Consider the following 18,009-nt stretch of genomic DNA (forward strand, 5'->3'; position numbering starts at 1 on the left):
AAGCAGCTATTGTTTCACGATGAGTGCCAACTAACATTATACCAAGTCCATCAGTGCTTTGGTCCCCATGCCATTGACATCAACACATTCTCATATAGGCTACAATATTGGTGACATGCCGAGAATCACTTACTTTTGGTGGTTTGAATGGGTAGTCTGGTGAGAATGTGATATCTAAGAAGAAAACACCCCCTTCATATACAGAACCAGGAGGACCTAGTATAGTTGATCTCCATTCATATATGTTATCTCCTTTGGGTCCAGCACTGCAAAAAGACAAACAAGGATATGTTAAGTGGGATGGGTAAATACTGGAAACATTTTAGAAAGACTGATAAATGCATAAAATGGCAAAACACAAGATTTAAAAGCAATGTGATCTAGTAGATTGAACAGTTTTTCATATGAAAAATCTGGTATTTAATTATAAGAAAACATACCACATTTTCATTATTTTTCTGTTCTATGCTAGAGCTTGAATCCAGATATATATTACATGTAATAAAAAAATGGGAATTTCTGCAATGAAATTACTAACATTTACATATACCAAAAGTAACCCTTTATGTCAAACAAGTAACACAGTAAAGGCCCTGTCACACACAGAGATAAATCTGCGGCAGATCTGTGGTTGCAGTGAAATTGTGGACAATCAGTGCCAGGTTTGTGGCTGTGTACAAATGGAACAATATGTCCATGATTTCACTGCAACCACAGATCTGCCAAAGATTTATCTCTGTATGTGACGGGCCCTTAAGTACTCTTTTCACTGAAAAATTTCCACTGGCTTACATTAATTTCCCATGTGTACTTTTTATGACAGGTGAAATGGAGAAAGTCATGTGCTGCTTCGGCATAGGGTAGCCAGCACTAAAGGGGTTTTCCATTCACAGGATATTAATGGCTTATAGGATAAGCCATCGCATAAGTCATTAAAGAAATTATCCTCTGCCCTAACTCATTTCCTTTTTTCTTCATCAATCGTGCTATTATGTGACATTAAATGTATTCATACTTTTATTGTAGTAATATAATTCTGTTATTATGCAAATAGTATCACTTGATGTCCGCAGCTGTAGCTCAGATGTCTATATCTATCACTTCTCCCTTCTCCTTCCCAGGCTTACTGTGTGCTGTTACTATTAGTTCCATCATGCATTGCTGCAGCCTGTTTGCCATCACTTAGCTCACCTCTCCCTTCTCCACTCTGTGCTGCTGAAGATACTGAAAGATACCAAGTGACAGAGCAGCCCTGGGTAGATACCAGCCCACCTGGCAATTGCCAGTACAGCTTTGTTACTGTGTTTGTAATGCAAATTTCAGTTGTCCATGTCAGTAATTGGATTACCTAAACCCTTTACTTATGAAATGCAGATCACAGCACTTTGATAGGTGTCAGCCCCTGCTGTTACTGCTGAAGGAAACTGTCAGCTCAGCTTGTATGAGACAGAATTGTGATTCACTCCAAAACATCCACATCCACCATCAGGAGCCCAGGGTCAACTTCATTTTGTGGGATTTCAGTGCCAGAAAAGGAAGTATCAGAAATAACGGAGGAAGAAAAATCTGCGTAACAATCCAGTATTATGCGATCCCTGCTGAGATGCACTCATAGAAGATATGCATCCAATATAAGTATATCACAAAAGGTATTGTTTAGAACTGATATATGGGAAGGGGCAGAAAAAGTGGAAAAACCCTTTAATGTCAGATCGGAAAGGGTTGAACACCCAGCCCTACCGCCGATTAGCTGTAATTTGCACTGGCCTAAAATATTAGAATCCGTTCTCAAATACCTAGCTAGTGCAAATAACTGCTGATAGTGGGACCACCCTCCATCTGACAATGATGATCTATTGCAATGGTAGGATTTCAATATACTGTGACCGGACAACCCCTTGAAGGTAAGAATATACAGTAAAGCTTGTTTATTATTTCTTCCTTTATTAATCAATCTTTTAAAGGTCAATCAATCAAGTAGCTGGAAAGATTTTAATTGATATAAACACCTTTCGTTGGTTGAATACATTGTTATCAGTATTGGTGGCTGTGAATAGATTTAAGCAACAGTAAAATTTCTTGTTTTTCCAATTACTCCACTAGAAAATAATACTTAACCAATGGGTTATCTGTATCCACCATGGCAACATGAAAAAAATAAAATTGTCTTCCAAAAAAAAAAACAAGCGCTCATACAGCCAGATGGAAATTGTAAACTATAAAGGCTCCCAAAATGTGGTCATCCCCCCCCCAAAAAAATGCATGAAAAATACTTTTATTGTGCAAAACATGCAAGGTATAAACAGAGCTACATACTGGCATTGGCATCAATGTAACAACCCATAGAATTTAGTCAAAATGGTATTTATAAAGTACAATGGACAGGGAAAAATGAAAACAAAAGAGCAAAACAATAGTGCAACCACAAAAAAAAAATAAAATAAAAAATAAAAGTTCAGTTAGATAAAGGAATCCTAAAATAAAAACCATGAAAGAAATGCATCTCCTACCAGTGTCACCTCTCTTTGGCTTCCTAGATGCGAAACAGTCAGATGAATTAATTTTTAATATTTTATTATTTCTCTCAACCCTTGGAGGCTTTCCAGGTTTCTCAGGAGGAACGTGTTATGAATGGTTACACTACACACTCACAAGCCTCTATACTCAGGGTAAATATTCGGTGGCATTTGCTCCATCCTTCCCTTATCGTTGGTAAATATATTAGTCCTGGATGAAATGCTGAATACACTGCAGACTCCTCGGAGACTCTATTGGTGTCAGCACATCTCTCTTACTAGGTTGACTCTTCTGGGAATTCCCAAGCTGACACCATCATATTTCCTGCATTATGCTCTTCAGAGGTGTAAGTAAAGTTGTGAAAAATACAACTTCTTTACACCAAAAAGATACAGATTTCCAAAAAACAAAATCATTTTTTTTTTTAAAAGTGAACTTCTAAAAATATAAGATTAATGTAAAACATCCAAGAATGGACATCACGCTTTGCTCTATATTCACTACGTTTGGAATGGTCAACAGCACATTTGGGCGCTATGTCATATATACAGTACAGTACAGAACCTTGGTTTAAGGGTAACTTGGTTTGAGAGCGTTTTCCAAGACAAGCAAAGCTTTTTACAAATGTGTAACTTGGTTTAAGAGCAATACTTTGCAATAAGAGCAAATTCCCACCGTGTACACTTCAAATTCTGTCCTTTCACCGCAATCTGACTCGCTCTGGAGGTAACTTTCTGTCCATATGTACTGATTACTGTACACAGTATACCATGGTACAGTAAAGTATATACTTTACGGTACTATATAGCAGTTCTATCAATTTGCATTTGTGGATACAGTATTGTACTCTCTTTCGGCTAATCATTACAGCACATTGCTTATACTGTACCTCCCGCACACCAACAATTCTATTGTAAGATAAAGTGCAGTTTAATGTGTTTTACATGTTTTATACTGTAGTGTGCAGTATTCTGTATTAGTGTAGTGTAATAATTTTACATGAATACATTATTGTATATTACTGTAATAAGTTGGTATAAACACAGTAAATATTTTTGGGTTGTGGAACGAATTGTTTGAGTTTCTTTTTTTTTTTTATGGGAACATTTGCTTTGATATAAAAGTAACTTGGTTTAAGAGCACAGTCCCGGAACAAATTATGCTCGTAATCCAAGGTTCCACTGTATATAGACAATACAATAAACCACTTGCAGCTGACATTACATGATCTTTTGCGCTGTTCATTTTGCCAGCAGCCTGGATACTTTTTACATACATATCCTTTTCTACAATATCCTAACTATATGATCAATACTCGGAATGAGCCAAAACACTAATGTACAAATAGTCACATGATGATATGTGTTTCTCACGTCACCAAAGTAAAATTCATGGTATACACAGAGGTCCTTCCTTACTTTAGAAAAAAAAAAGTTTTCAGTCGGGTTCACATTGGAGTCAGAGGCTCAGTTCTAAGGCGGGCTTTGCACATTGCGACATCGCAAGCCGATGCTGCGATATTGCACGCGATAGTCCCCGCCCCCGTCGCAGGTACGATATCCTTGTGATAGCTGGCGTAGCGAACATTATATTGGTACGCCAGCTTCACATGCACTTACCTGCCCTGCGACCGTCGCTCTGGCCGGCGACCCGCCTCCTTCCTAAGGGGGCGGGTCGTGCAGCGTCATAGCGACGTCACACGGCAGGCGGCCAATAGCGGCGGAGATGAGCAGGATGTAAACATCCCGCCCACTTCCTTCCTTCCTCATTGCAGCCGGGAGGCAGGTAGGAGATGTTCCTCGCTCCTCCGGCTTCATACACAGCGATGTGTACTGCCGCACGAACGAGGAACTACATCGTACCTGTCGCTGCACCGGCATTATAGAAATGTCGGAGAATACACCGATGATACTATAACGACGCTTTTGTGCTCGTTAATCGTATCATCTAGGATTTACACACTACGACATCGCAAGTGACGCCGGATGTGCGTTACTTTCGATTTGACCCCACCGACATCGCACCTGCGATGTCGTAGTGTGCAAAGCCGCCCTAAGCCTTCATCTCAGATTCTGTCATACTTGCAAGAACTTATAGTTCACCATGATCCAGTTAATGACAGATACCATGGGGTCAATGAGATTTTCTGATTGTTGAATTTTCCAATTTTGTGAGGCATCCAATTGGGTAACTGGACAAAACAGAAGCCTGGAAATGGTTATAAAGACATAAGACTAGTCCAAACGAAAGTTGCGAAAAGGCAAAGCCTCTTACCCATCTTGGCCATGTCTTCAATACACAGGAGGGCCTGCTTTCAGAAATGCAAAAATGGACATTCCCAATCTTTAATTTCCCGGCAAGCAATTGTCAGGAGCTCCCATACACATTAAACTAAAAGCTGAACCCCTCGATATTGGCAGGATTTGGATGACATTAAAGGGGTTTATTCAAGACTTTTGTTTATTTTTCTCCAATGGAGCTAACAATTTACCAGCATGTAGTTGATAACTGTTCTGCCCTGTGATGATCTCTTCCGGCTCAAAGCAGTCATGGACCGCTCCTACCGGCGATTCTCTTGATTCCGGTGTAGTCATAATGACAGAGATGCTCCTCATCTTCCACTCTGCTTGGTTGATGGGGTGTCAATGCTGACATCATACTGATTGACACCGAGCTCTTCACTGCCTAACTGCGGGGAGTCGGCAGTTAATCAGCATGATGTTGGTAATTTCGCCTCGTCGACAGAGCAGACCGGAAGAAAAAGAAGTGCTCTGTTGACGTGAGGTCAAAGGAAGCAGAACTATAGTTGCCTGAGCCAGGAGAGGCAGTCACTGGATAAAACAGGCAGGTATATAGCATCATGTTCTTAACCTCATAGAGGGGAGGAGGGAGAACCATATGACATTTTTAATTTAATGTTTATGGAGGGGGGGTTAGAGATGGACATGATTAAATATCTGATAAAAAAAAAAATAACCAGAAAGATTGCACTGTACTTATATGCATTAATGGGCAAGACCAGGGATGGACACACTACATGAGGAGACATGTGGAGGGAAGACCCAGCAACTCTGACATCGGCCGATAGTGATTTATTCAGTAAGTACAGTACTATGGTGAATATAGTAATGTATTCATTATCTTCCCAAGTAAACAGCATCTACATTAATTTCTCCATGTAGAGGGACTTTCTCGATACATGAATGTGCTCGCTATATGGTTTGAATATTTAGTGAACAATTCCTTAAATGCCCCAATGTGATAAACAAAACCTCCTGGACCAGTGTCTTGCCTCCTCTCTAAGTGCTATGTCGCCTATGAGAGCTGCAGTCTCTCAGATACATATGGGCTACAGTGTCCATGGTTTTGTCATAGCTGCCTCTGAGCGGCTCATGTGACATACACAATGTCACAAAATTACTGGAGGACACAGTGCTCATAGAGGAGGATCGGCGCTGGTACAGGAGGTGAGTATGCTTTTTTTCCTGGTTTCTGGGATGAAAGGTTATTTGTAAGAGAATTTTCTCTGCTTAACGATCTAAATGGTATTTGTCTTCTTCCTTATAGGCAAAATGTAAAGTTATGGTGCGTACATTGTGATGGAAAATCTGCAATGTCAGGGATTTTTCTTCCATAAACTTACAAAAAAAAAAAAAATTGCACAAAAGAATCACAATAATTGAAATTGTATTCATTTTTTTAAAGAAATATTTCAAAACCGTAAATAAAATGGACACATTAGGTATTTCTGTAATTGTAACAAGCCAAACAATGCACTCAGCGTATTAGTTATAGCGATTGTTAAATGACGGAAATAAAAGCTCAATTGCTGATTTCTTTACTCAAGTCACAATAAAAGTAAATATAAATGTGGCACTTAAATTTGCAGAAAAGAATGTAAAAAATATGTGTTTAATGTGGATATATGTAATGTGCATCTTTGTGTATAATATGTGCCGATGTGCTTACTATGTAATGTTGATATTAATGCTTGTGTCATGCCGCGATTAATTCTGCCTGTGAGTGGCGCTATCGGTCCGCTCATCCCCATCACGTGACCATGGGGTGCAGTGACCTCTGATGTCCGGTGATGTCACATCAAGTTCCAGAATTGGAAGTTGACCCGGCAACACTGAGGAGGGATCCAGTCTCCATGAGTGACTGGGCTGAGGGGAGATTGCACCGCTCGTCACAGCCCAGCATCGCTCATGCCTGTGGCGCTCTATGGTGAAGGAGAGAACGCATGAGATGCTGGACTGTGACGTGCGATGAAACTCAGCCCACAGTCCCGTCACTCACAGAGACTAGGTCCCGCCTCGGTGATGTCAGGTCAACTTCTAATTCCCGTAGTTGACATGGCATCAGCGGACATCAGCGTTCACTGCAGCCCGAGTCACATGATGGGGGATGAGCGGACGGCGATAGCGCCACTCACAGGCAGAATGGACAACAGTAAGTATTTAAAAAAGCCTTCTGTCTCAGCTTTACATTGATATGGCCACTTTGCTTTGTAGTGGACCAACTTTTTAACCAATCTTTTCTCCATGAGGATTTACATGCAAACTGACTGTTATTCGTTGCTTTGGGATACAAATTCCTGGAGGTATCTCATATGTGAGGCTACAAGTATCTGCTTATCTATAAGAATGTGGAGTGTATTCACACTTACAAGTAGTGCTGCATGCTCAACAACTGTGGCCAAAACATGTTTCTTATTTTAGGCAGTTTTTAACCTATTTTTTTTTTTAAGTTAATTTTAAGTGCTTGATGTGTCTCATGCGGCAAATCACAGTGAAACATTCAGTTTTAACATCTGACTTTTGACCATGTTGCACACTACATGTAATAATCAATGCTCCCTGACATGCTATATACGTTTTCACAAAGTTCCAAGTTTAAATTGTACAAAAACAAAATCTTGGCAGCAGCTGTGTTTTTCAATCTCTAATGAAACCTGCAGTCAGTTTGATCCCTCTACACAGCATCACTCCACTGTAGTCTAAGCTGTAGGACCTCTGACAGAACTGCTTCCTAGTAAACGGCTTAATGAGCCATATCCTGGCTAATGAATCGAATGATTATTGATTAAAGAAAATCAGATGGCTCATTATAATCATTACAATTAAAAAAAAACAACTAAATCTACAACACAGTTTTAGAGTCATAAAAACAATTAACCCCTTCAGCCCCAAGCCTATTTTGACCCTAAAGACCAGGCCATTTTTTGCAATTCTGACCAGTGTCACTTTATGGGGTTATAACTCTGGAATGCTTCAGCGGATCCCAGTGATTCTGAGATTATTTTTTCGTGACATACTGGGCTTCATGTTAGTGGTAAATTTAGGCCGATATTTTTTGCATTTCTTTGTGAAAAAAACGGAAATTTCGCGAAAATTTTGTAATTTTCAAACTTTGAATTTTTATGCTCTAAAACCAACGAGACATATGACACAAAATAATTAATAAATAACATTTCCCACATGTCTATTTTACATCAGAACAATTTTGGGAAAAAAAAAAAAATTAAGGAAGTTATAGGGGTTCAAAGTTTATGAGCAATTTCTCATTTTTACAACAAAATTTACAAAGCTACTTTTTTTTAGGGACCACATCACATTTGAAGCGATTTTGAAAGGTCTACATGACAAAAAACACCCAAAAGTGACACCATTCCAAAAACGGCACCCCTCAGGCTACTCAAAACCACATTCAAGAAGGTTATTAACCTTTCAGGTGCTTCACAGTAACTAAAGCAATGTGGAAGGAAAAAATGAACATTTTACTTTTTGCAACAAAAATGTTAATTTAGCCTCAAATATTGCATATTCACAAGGCTAGCAGGATTAAATGAACCCCCAAAATTTGTTGGGCAATTTCTACTGAACACGCAGATACCTCATATGTGGCGAAAAACCACTGTTTGGGCGCACGGCAGGACTCGGAAGGGAAGGAGCGCCATTTGACTTTTTTGAACAGAAAATTAGCTGGAATCGTTAGCCGCACCATGTTGCGTTTGGAGAGCCCCTGAGGTGCCGAAACAGTGGAGCTCCCCCACATATGACCCCATTTTGGAAACTAGACCCCTCATGGAATTTATCTAGATGTTTATTGAGCACTTTGAGCCTCTGGGGGCTTCACAAAAGTTAATAGAGTTGAGCTGTGAAAATAAAAATTTTTTTTTTACCACAAAATTGTTACTTCAACCAGGTAGCTTTTTTTTCACAAGGGTATCAGGAAAAATTGCACCATAAAATGTATTGTGCAATTTCTCCTGAGTACACAGACACCTCATATGTGGTGGAAATAAAATGTTTGGGCGCACAGCAGGGCTCGGAAGGCAAGGAGCGTCATTTGACGTTTCAAACGCAAAATTGTCTGGGATAATTAGCGTATTCCATGCTGTTTGGAGACCCCCCTGAGGTGCCGAAACAGTGGAGCTCCCCCACATGTGACCCCATTTTGGAAACTAGACCCCCATGGCATAGAAAAAAAAAACCAGCAGAAGATGGGGGGGGGGCGGCAGCAGATGGGGGGGCAGCGGCATATAAAGGGAGCATCTGTGATTGTGAGACGGCGGCTGTGATAGGGTGGGGGCGGATGGGAGAGGGCGCAGTGGATGCAGGAGCGGCAGAGGATGGGGGGGAGGGGGCGGGTGGGGGGTATGGGGGGAAGGAGAGTGGGAGGTGAGATTGGGGATAGTTACCCTACAGGATGGATCTAGGCAGCTGGATCACGGGAGATGAAGGAGGCAGCAGATCGGGGAGGGTGAGAGGTGGGGGAGGGAGCGCAGCGCAGATCACAGAGGAGACAGGTGAGCAGAGCACAGATCACGGAGGAGACAGGTGAGCAGAGCACAGATCACGGGGGTGAGAGGTGAGGGAGAGCGGACAGCAGATCACAGGGGTGACAGGTGAGGGAGCACAGATCACGGGGTGACAGGTGAGGGAGCACAGATCACGGGGGTGAGAGGTGAGAGAGCGCAGATCACGGGGGAGACAGGTGAGCAGAGCGCAGATCACGGGGGTGAGAGGTGGAGGGAGAGTGGACAGCAGATCACGGGGGTGACAGGGGAGGGAGCACAGATCACGGGGGTGACAGGGGAGGGAGCACAGATCACGGCGGTGACAGGGGAGGGAGCGCACATCACGGCGGTGACAGGGGAGGGAGCGCACATGACGGCGGTGACAGGGGAGGGAGCGCACATCACGGCGGTGACAGGGGAGGGAGCGCACATCACGGCGGTGACAGGGGAGGGAGCGCACATCACGGCGGTGACAGGGGAGGGGGCGGGTAGCTGACCACGGGGGTGAGAGGTGGGGGGAGCGTGCAGCACATCACGTAGGGGAGGGGGCGAGCAGCACATCACGGAGGGGAGGGGGCGAGCAGCACATCACGGAGGGCAGGGGGCGAGCAGCACATCACGGAGGGGAGGGGGCGAGCAGCACATCACGGAGGGGAGGGGGCGAGCAGCACATCACGGAGGGGAGGGGGCGAGTACCGATCACGAGGGGGAGGGGCCGGGCAGCAGATCGGAGGGAGCGATGGCACTATGACAGATGGAGGAGGACAGGGTGCACGATCCCTGTCCTCCTCCATCTGTCATAGTGCCACCGCTCCCTCCGATCTGCTGCACGGAGGTGAGGGGCCGGGCAGCAGATTGGGGGGAGCGGTGGCACTGTGGCAGATGGAGGGCGGCGGCGGCAGCGGATCGGGAGGTGTGGGGGTGAGGGTGCGGGCAGGAGATCGGGGAGACAGGTGGCAAATCGCGGAGGGCAGCGGCGGCGGATCGGGACGCTTTTCGTACAGTGCAACTTCCGGGTCCCATGCTCTGGTCTCATAACAGCATGGGACCGGAGCTTGTCGCCCTGCCATTGCACTGTGTACACTCACTGTGCTCAGTGTGCTTGGCGTGCTGCAGGGACAAGTGAAGCTGATGGGGGCGGTCACCGGCAACAGGTCCACTGTGATTGGAGAAATCGGTCACAAGGCCGATCTCTCCAATCAGAGCAGTGGAGCTGGGGGAGGGTGATCCAGTGAAGTCACCCAGCTCCAGCCAATGGCCAGTGCTACAGCTGCACTGGCCAGGGCTGGATTTCAATGTTTCAGTCATTTTAAATGGCTGGAACATTACAGTGGCTGTGATTGGTTGAGCGGCGTTCGTCAGCCAATCACAGCCTCCGTAGGTCCGGGGAGGAGGCACCACCACTCCTAAGGTCAGGAACAGGTCCCCTCCTCCCCGAATCTGCAGTTTTTGTTAACATATTGCAGTCACCGGAGGCTCCGGTGCCGCAATTCCGCCATGACGGAAAGATCCGTCCTTGGTCGTTAAGGCCCAGGGCACAAGGACGGATCTTTCCGTCCATGGTCGTGAAGGGGTTAAATGAAACAAAACTCAAGGAAAGCAACATGAAAATACCATATTAGAAAGCTGTCCCAAATCGAAAAATAATTATCTTACAGAACAAGTGATTGATTCTACATAAAGAAGCACTTCCATCAATGTTTGTATCCTCTTAATATATTGCGATAATCATATTCTGTACTTACAATTGCTCATTTTGCCCTTCTACCCAGTTAATTCTTCTCTTTTCCATTAAGTTATGATATTGCGTGATTAAAAACAGACTACCTGAATTCTTCTAAGGTCTATGTAGAAACAGGAAGTCATCATGACCCAGCTCTTGCCTCCTTCCCTCGCCAGGGAATTTGAAGTGATGACTCATGCAACGAAAAGAGACTTCCTGTTTCTATATAGAGCTTAGAAGGATACAGCTGGGTTTAATCACGTGATGTCATAGACCTAATGAAAAAGTTTAGAATTAACTCTGTACAAGAGGAAAATAAGCAACTGTAAGTACACAGTGCTATATAATCTAATGACTGCAATATATTAAGAGGATGAAAATGTTGATGGGAGTGCTTCCTTAAAGGGACAGGCTGGGGATAAAGTCTTACTGATAATGACTCATGGCAAAAACATGTAAATTAGCACTTTTCTGAAAGGTAAAAAAAGAAAAATATCTTGCTAGTGCCACCTGGTGTAGAAAGCTGGCCCAGAATAGCTACAGTCAGGGCCAGAAATATTTGGACAGTGACACAAGTTTTGTTATTTTAGCTGTTTACAAAAACATATTCAGAAATAAAATTATATATATAATATGGGCTGAAAGTGCACACTCCCAGCTGCAATATGACAGTTTTCACATCCAAATCGGAGAAAGGGTTTAGGAATCATAGCTCTGTAATGCATAGCCTCCTCTTTTTCAAGGGACCAAAAGTAATTGGACAAGGGACTCTAAGGGCTGCAATTAACTCTGAAGGCATCTCCCTCGTTAACCTGTAATCAATGAAGTAGTTAAAAGGTCTGGGGTTGATTACAGGTGTGTGGTTTTGCATTTGGAAGCTGTTGCTGTGACCAGACAACATGCGGTCTAAGGAACTCTCAATTGAGGTGAAGCAGAACATCCTGAGGCTGAAAAAAAAGAAAAAATCCATCAGAGAGATAGCAGACATGCTTGGAGTAGCAAAATCAACAGTCGGGTACATTCTGAGAAAAAAGGAATTGACTGGTGAGCTTGGGAACTCAAAAAGGCCTGGGCGTCCACGGATGACAACAGTGGTGGATGATTGCCGCATACTTTCTTTGGTGAAGAAGAACCCGTTCACAACATCAACTGAAGTCCAGAACACTCTCAGTGAAGTAGGTGTATCTGTCTCTAAGTCAACAGTAAAGAGAAGACTCCATGAAAGTAAATACAAAGGGTTCACATCTAGATGCAAACCATTCATCAATTCCAAAAATAGACAGGCCAGAGTTACATTTGCTGAAAAACACTTCATGAAGCCAGCTCAGTTCTGGAAAAGTATTCTATGGACAGATGAGACAAAGATCAACCTGTACCAGAATGATGGGAAGAAAAAAGTTTGGAGAAGAAAGGGAACGGCACATGATCCAAGGCACACCACATCCTCTGTAAAACATGGTGGAGGCAACGTGATGGCATGGGCATGCATGGCTTTCAATGGCACTGGGTCACTTATGTTTATTGATGACATAACAGCAGACAAGAGTAGCCGGATGAATTCTGAAGTGTACCGGGATATACTTTCAGCCCAGATTCAGCCAAATGCCGCAAAGTTGATCGGACGGCGCTTTATAGTACAGATGGACAATGACCCCAAGCATACAGCCAAAGCTACCCAGGAGTTCATGAGTGCAAAAAAGTGGAACATTCTGCAATGTCCAAGTCAATCACCAGATCTTAACCCAATTGAGCATGCATTTCACTTGCTCAAATCCAGACTTAAGATGGAAAGACCCACAAACAAGCAAGACCTGAAGGCTGCGGCTGTAAAGGCCTGGCAAAGCATTAAGAAGGAGGAAACCCAGCGTTTGGTGATGTCCATGGGTTCCAGACTTAAGGCAGTGATTGCCTACAAAGGATTCGCAACAAAATATTGAAAATAAAAATATTTTGTTTGGGTTTGGTTTATTTGTCCAATTACTTTTGACCTCCTAAAATGTGGAGTGTTTGTAAAGAAATGTGTACAATTCCTACAATTTCTATCAGATATTTTTGTTCAAACCTTCAAATTAAACGTTACAATCTGCACTTGAATTCTGTTGTAGAGGTTTCATTTCAAATCCAATGTGGTGGCATACAGAGCCCAACTCGCGAAAATTGTGTCACTGTCCAAATATTTCTGGACCTAACTGTACTTACTTGGGAGTGCTAATTTGCAGATCAGAAGGACAAAAATAAATAATACATATAGCAATAATATAATTGTTCAGTGCTAAGTGTATAGCAACTATTTTGCAAGTATTCTTAATTTAAGCACTATCTCGTGTATACATCCCTGGTGAAGATATAGTTTGTAACTATAGGCACAATAGAAGGTACCACTTGTGTAATCTAAATTACACTGTTGCATCTTTCTTGATAAGCTATATATGTTACTCCCTTGCACTGGTACCATCGCTGGGCCTTGCTCCCTTTTGCTATGGCCACCTCCCTATGTTGTAGTCCACTTCTTAGACATCATCACCAAAAGCCTTTTAAGGCCAACTCAGACAGCTATCTGCTGTCTAAGTATCCAGTAAGCTTTGCATTCAGTTCTGGAGTTTGCCTCACAATCTATCCCAATCAGCTGGGTGGGTACTCATCTCTTCAGTAAACTCATTTGTTTATGATCTAAGGTGGTGTCACACATAGCGACGCAGCAGCGATCACGACCAGCGATCTGACTTTATCGGGATCGCTGCTGCATCGTTACATGGTCGCTGGTGAGCTGTCAAACAGGCAGATCTCACCAGCGACCAGTTACCAGCCCCCAGCCAGCAGCCAGCAGCGATGCGTGGAAGCGTAACTAAGGTAAATATCAGGTAACCAAGGAAAGCACTTCTCTTACCCGATATTTACCTTAGTTACTAGCGTCCGCCGCTCTCACACTGACAGTGCCGGCTCCCTGCTCCCTGCACTCCTAGCCAGAGTACACATCGGGTTAATTACCCGATGTGTACTCCAGCTACGTATGTAGGGAGTAGGGAGCAGGGAGCCGGCACTGGCAGTGTGAGAGCGGCGGACGCTAGTAACTAAGGTAAATATCGGGTAACCAAAGAAAGGGCTTCTTGGTTACCCGATCTTTACCGTGGTTACAGTTTACCGCAGGCTGCCAGAAGCCGGCTCCCTGCTCGCTTCAGTTCGTCGCTCTCTCACACAGCGATGTGTGCATCACAGCAGAAGAGCAACGTCCAAAAATGAAGCAGGACATTCAGCAACGACCGGCGACCTCACAGCAGGGGCCAGGTCGTTGTTGGATGTCACACACAGCGACGGGACGTCGCTGCTACGTCACAGAAAATGGTGACTTAGCAGCGACATCGTTGTCGTCGTCGCTATGTGTGACACCACCTTAAAACTTGTGGTTAATCATATATCTGCTGTAAGTATAACAAACACTTCTCAGCAAATACTGGTGATCTTCACGCTATAATGCTGCTAACACACTGTATCTTCTCTGCAAGCAAGTATTAATTTGCCTTTTTATAACTGCTGCCTGAGATTAACCATTTTTTTTCTGAATTTCTACATTTCTACTATTGACCATCTGTCAGCTAACAAAATTCAACTTTGTTATTAACCATTTGTTGGCTGCAAATCGTGGACTGTCTATACATCTACAGTAACTGTACATTCACACTCCTGGCTCTGTGTTTTCGGGTGCTGCTTAGCTATCTGCCACCCTACATACCCTGCTGTCCTGGTCCTGGCTGATCCATGTGCCACCCACCAAGTCCTGCCCCCTGTACATCGCCTTCATTCCACTCTACTCATCTTACCAGATGAGAGTATAACAATATAGTACGAGAAGGTGAAGAAAAGGTGATAACTAGTGATGGGCGAACCTGAACTGTAAAGTTCTGGACCCATACCGAACACATAGTGTTTGTGCACAAGGTCCCAAACACGCGTTTTCCTAGGAAACCCGTGTTATAGTTTGAGTCCAGTTCGGGTTCAGGAGCTGTATAATAAAAAAAAAAAAGCACATTATTAAAAAACATTATGATAATACTTACCGGTCCAGCGACGCATCCTGCAGAGCCGTTATCTCCCGCCTGTTTCTGCTTCCGGGTCCGATCATTAACTTCTGGTGGTATTCACTGCACTGCTCGTCACTCAGCAGTCTTCGGCTTTTTTTGGCTGTGTTCACGGTGACGTCAGGGTTCAACCAAGTCCATGGCTCAGCCATGGACTCAATTGAACTTTGACTATCACTGTCAACCTGCTTCTCGCTATGTATAGACGCTTGTCTGTACAGAGCGATGAAGCAGACCTGACATTGCTCTCCCTGTGGACTACTGATCGGACTCGGAAGCAGAAGCGGGTGGGAGACAGAGCCTACAGGACGCGTCACGGGACCAGTATGTATAATGACAATGTTTATTATTAACTATATTCTTTATTTTACAGCCCCCCTCACCCCATAACTGTAAAGTAAAAGTTCAGGGTTTGGACACAAGTTTGCGTTATCTCCAACCCCGAACTCGGACTTTACAAAAAGCTCAGGCAAGTCTCCCGATCCCGAACATCGGGGGGTTCACCCATCACTAGTGACAACACATGAATGCTGCATCAGGCTGCAATAAACAGGCTCTTTGTTTATAGTATGCAACCATGGTGGCACATAAGTTTGACAAAGGGTTTTTAAATGACGTTTGGGCAATAAAAATGTAGAACGTGTCTTTAAAAGTCTTTTAGCACCAAAACAAAAAACAGAAAACACAACTTCATACATACACATGTAACTCTTAGGGGCACTCTGCACATTACGACATCGCAGGTGCGATGTCGGTGGGGTCAAATTGAAAGCGACGCACATCCAGCGTCGCAGGCGATATCGTAGTGTGTAAAGCCTTTTTGATACGATTAACGAGCGCAAAATTGTCGAAATCTTATCATCGGTGTAGCGTCTGTCATTTCCATAATTTGGAAATGACCGATGTTACTATGTTATTCCTCGTTCCAGCGGCATCACACATCGCTGTGTGTGAAGCTGCAGGAGCGAGGAACATCTCCTACCTGCGTCCTGCGGCTCACGCCAGCTATACGGAAGGAAGGAGGTGGGCGGGATGTTTACGTCCCGCTCATCTCCGCCCCTCCGCTTCTATTGGCCGCCTGCCGTGTGACATCGCTATGATGCCGCACGACCCGCCCCCTTAATAAGGAGGCGGGTCGCCGCCAGAGCAACGTCGCAGGGCAGGTGAGTCCATGTGAAGCTGCCGTAGCGATAATGTTCGCTACGGCAGCCATCACTAGATATCGCAGCTGCGACGGGGGCGGGGACTATCGCGCTCGGCATCGCAAGCATCAGCTTGCGATGTCGTAGTGTGCAAAGTGCCCCTTTAAAGGTGTTTTCCAGTATGTCAAGGAAATAGGCCACAAGCAAAAACATTATGATATAAAGCAGTAACCTATATGTACCCATTTTAGTGCCCATTGGTGCCAATGTTGTTGTCCTGGTAGCCCTGTTTAGTCACTGCTTACTTCCTGCAGCAAAATTGTGCTGTCTGTGCACAAAAGAGCACTGCAGTCAATCACTGGAAGCAGAGGTTATGTGCCGTACATGTTGGCATCAACGCTAAGGCTACTGATTGCAATGAGCTGGACATGGACAATATCATGGCTGTAGAAAGTAAACAGTGACCAATGGAGACCACCAAACCAGCATGGAAGCAATGGATAAGTAGGTTACATCTTTACTTTATACCATTTTCTTTGCCAATTTACGTAAAATACTAGAAAATGCCTTTAATCAAAGTTCAGCAATTTTACGCCATTAGGTAGATGACTGCAAAGTTCTGCTGACATAACGGCTCCTGGTGATCACTACATGAAAAAATCTGCTGTATATGCATACTGTATGTGGATGTGTGAGATTAGCAATACTTTTACACATTAGCCTGTGGAAGCTTTATAGTTTAGGTTTAATGGGATACAAATGATCAGCACTCACACATTTATATTCAAGGTTTATCGTTCTTTTCCAAAATAACAAATACAGTCACATTCACAAATTGTGCACCCGTTCAGGGCTATCTGCTTCGTTAAACTTGTGGATAAAAGTCATTTATGCTGAATTTATTTACTCCATTTTTTATGTAGGATTTCATCATAAGGCACAGAAAAAGGAAAATGGCAAAAAAAGACCATCTTTCATTTTGAGTAAAATGAAACAATCATTATAGGCCATTTTGAAGAATATTCAGCAAAAAACGTCAACAAATACAAGACATAAAGCAGGACATTTGATGGGAATCTGTCAGCGGGTTTTTGCTATGTAATGTGGGGGCGTCATGAGGTAGGGACTGAGACACTGATGTCAGCAATATGTCATTTATTAGGCTGTATGCTCCTGTGGGCGTACTACCATGCTAAGAGGGCGGACTATTTGGGGAAATAACACCCTTGCAACTGGTCACTGGCCTCATTAGCATATCATAAAGGATCTTTAGAAACACTGTTTCTAAAGATCTCTTTACCTATGCTACTATATACAGGGAGTGTTAGGCAGAAATATACACCCAGAACTGCTCGTGGTTCTGGGTACATATTACACCTGACAGGTTCCCTTTAATCACAATCTACTTTATGTGAAATTATACCAATAAAGAGAATCGTTTGTCGAGTTGGACTTCATCCTTTATTATTCACATTATTCTGGCTGTAGCAGTGCCGATGTCCGAGCTTCATACGAAAGTGGACTTGCAATTGTGGTGAGCTGGATTGTATATTTTTACATTATTTTACTTTTATTTTTGGTTTTCCCCTCAAAATTATTTCAGGTTGTTTCTCAATGGATTTGTACAGATTATGTGCAACATTGAAGTACCACTCTAGTGTTTTGGTCTTTTTTTCCACCGTTGGAGTCATGCTTGTAATATAAAGTCCGTGCCCCCAGTTTTACCCTCCGGCGTCTTCACCTTTTATT

The 18,009-nt window shown here is 43.5% G+C and overlaps 1 protein-coding gene across 1 annotated transcript in view; it reads right to left on the bottom strand.

Annotated features, from left to right (window-relative positions):
- LOC142244438 (ubiquitin-conjugating enzyme E2 E2) overlaps positions 1-18,009 on the bottom strand; it is a 329,602-nt gene that overhangs the window by 71,684 nt on the left and 239,909 nt on the right. Inside the window, exon 4 of the mRNA XM_075316658.1 lies at positions 134-266. Within this exon, the coding sequence (XP_075172773.1) occupies positions 134-266 (133 nt within the window). The remainder of the gene's footprint in view (positions 1-133; positions 267-18,009) is intronic.

This window comes from Anomaloglossus baeobatrachus, chromosome 6, assembly GCF_048569485.1.
Source record: "Anomaloglossus baeobatrachus isolate aAnoBae1 chromosome 6, aAnoBae1.hap1, whole genome shotgun sequence".
In the NCBI taxonomy this organism is placed as follows: domain Eukaryota; kingdom Metazoa; phylum Chordata; class Amphibia; order Anura; family Aromobatidae; genus Anomaloglossus; species Anomaloglossus baeobatrachus.